This window comes from Myotis davidii, unplaced genomic scaffold, assembly GCF_000327345.1.
Source record: "Myotis davidii unplaced genomic scaffold, ASM32734v1 scaffold299, whole genome shotgun sequence".
NCBI lineage: Eukaryota > Metazoa > Chordata > Mammalia > Chiroptera > Vespertilionidae > Myotis > Myotis davidii.
Window position 1 is genome coordinate 9,364,454 of NW_006293088.1, and position 2,286 is coordinate 9,366,739.

General features: G+C 55.9%; 1 protein-coding gene across 2 annotated transcripts in view; it reads left to right on the forward strand.

The window, feature by feature from the left end:
* The window catches only part of ACOT7 (acyl-CoA thioesterase 7), a 73,150-nt gene that overhangs the window by 47,760 nt on the left and 23,104 nt on the right, over positions 1-2,286 (forward strand). The window contains exons 6-7 of one of the 2 annotated variants that reach the window (XM_006766760.2): positions 493-579; positions 927-1,007. In XM_006766760.2, coding sequence (XP_006766823.1) covers positions 493-579; positions 927-1,007 — 168 coding nt within the window. The remainder of the gene's footprint in view (positions 1-492; positions 580-926; positions 1,008-2,286) is intronic. The other variant, XM_006766761.2, reaches the window with a different exon arrangement.

Below are 2,286 nucleotides of genomic sequence, written 5' to 3' on the forward strand. Positions count from 1 at the left end.
CGCTTCCCGCAGGAGGCCTCCCAGCGAGCCCGGCCGCCCGGGGCCTCAGGCACCAGGCCGCGGTGGCGCAGAGTGAAGTGTACGGTGAACTTGGGAGGTTCCACAGCCGATTCCTGAAGGCGGTTGGCGCCGGTTTACAATACGGGGAATGAGAGTCGGATGAAGAGCTCCTCACAGAGGGTCGCATGCGGCCCTGGGAGCCCGCCACCAGGTGCTCGGTGGCTGCCTGTGGCTGGGGCAGGGCCTTGCTGGGACACTGCTGTCCCCAGAGGGTGGCGTCATGGCCCACTAACGGAGTGGCTGATCAATCCTCGAAAGCCTTCCCCTTCGCCAACTGCAGCCTGTTCTGCGGCCACAGTTTTCCTTAGAGATCCCAGGTCTAAGCTGCCGGCAACCCCGGGGACCACGCACATGCCGGTGTGGCAGCACGGTCACACGTTCAGCGGGGCACCCGTTTGTCCCTGGCCTGACCTGCCTCCTTTGCAATTCCAGAGCCGAACACGGTCAGCTACAGCCAGTCCAGCTTGATCCACCTGGTGGGGCCTTCGGACTGCACGCTGCACGGCTTTGTGCACGGAGGTAAGGGTCCCAGGCTGCCATCTCCCCTCCCCCCGCTCGCCAGCCCTCACGATGCCCCGGAAGTCACGCTGTCTGACCCAGTTCAGGCTCTGTTCAGTGAAGCGTACATTTAAACTTTTAGGAGTTGCCTAATAAGTACTGAAATACTGTTTGTAAAATTGGGAGTGAAAGTCGGATGGAAGTGCCCTAATAGAGTTACCCCACCCCTGGGAGCGCAGCCACCGTGCGCAGTGGCTGCCGTGGGCGGGCCGGGCCCACGCCCTCAGGAGTGAAGTCACGGCGCACCAACTGGCCGAGAGAAGCCATTCTTGCCGCTGATGTTTGCATTTATGTTTTCCTTTGGTCAGATTCCAGCTCAGAGAACACAGGCCTTGGAGTTCCCAGCTCGGGAAACACGGCGGGCACACAAGAGGACTTATTAGACGCAGGTTCTTGGAGGGACACTTGTTACTTGAATGATGTATAATTATTTTTTGTGATTTAGGGAAAATTTAAGTATACATCAAGCTCATAAGTTAATGGATATTATCATTTCGATGGCATTAAAGTAAACTTCAAGAAATAAGCTGATTTAAAGAAAAGCATAAGGGGAAAGGTCATTACGTGGCATAGACGATTGCGGAAACGTGACCGTGGTGTGTGGGTGAGGAAGCTTGGGCTGCACTGCGCTGCTCGGGTGGACGGAGCTAGTCCTGCTTCCCAGGCAGAACGGGCACTTGTTCAATGTCACTCATTCACACTCTCATTTCCAGTTGCCCGGAAGCCAGGCCTTCCTTTCTTCTCCTCTCCGAAAACTCTTATTCACCCTTCAAAACCCGGCTCAAATGGTTCCATGCTGCAGGGTCGCATTGCTCTTTCTACCCGGGATGCCTCAGGAGCAGGGCTTTATCTTATTCATCGTACTGGCTCCAGGGCCTCACGTAGAGTGAAGAGGCACAGGCCGCTAAGGTGGCTCCCTGAATGAGAGGTGCACGTAGCATTCGGGGCGAGGCGCTGGGATAGTGGGCCTGATTTGACCTACGTTTCTGAAGGTCATTTCTTTTTTAACTGATCGTTTGTCTGCTTCTTTTTTCAATTTCATGATTCTTTCCTCTTCAACTAAATGCCGCTGCAGTGCCCTGAGATCTGGTCAGCGTAGGTCCTCCCCGAGGAAAGCTCTATTTCATAACAAACAGTTCTTTCCAGGCCCCTGAGCATTGTGACAATCAGGGAACAGAATGGCTCATGCGGCTGTGGCTTCGTAAGCTCTCTCTTCCTCTCCTGGGAGGGGGCAGCCCCCTCTTCCCGGCCTAACCGCCAGAAGCCTCAGCTTCTGTAACTCAAAGGACTGGCCTGGAGGCCCGCAGAGCGCACCTGGCCTGAAACCTGTGGCACTCCGGGCTACGATTGTTGCTAGTTTCGCCCACACATGGAAGTTCATGCATGTGGCATCTCCGCCATCGCCACGTGCTCGGTGCAGAGTCCACGCCAGTGCTGTCTCCGTGCTCCGCGTGGGGGGGCGCAGTGCAGTGCAGGCCGCGGGAGACCTGCCGGGACCCCGGAAGCGGCAGCTCACGGAGCTCATGTCACCTACGGCGCCCAGGCTGCACCATTGGATACAGGCACACTGTTAATGTGTGTTTAAGAAGTGTGTGCAATGCCAGTTTCAGTAGGGCTTTTGTGCCCGCGGTTTTAAAAACAGTCTAATAATTTTACCAAACCCATTGT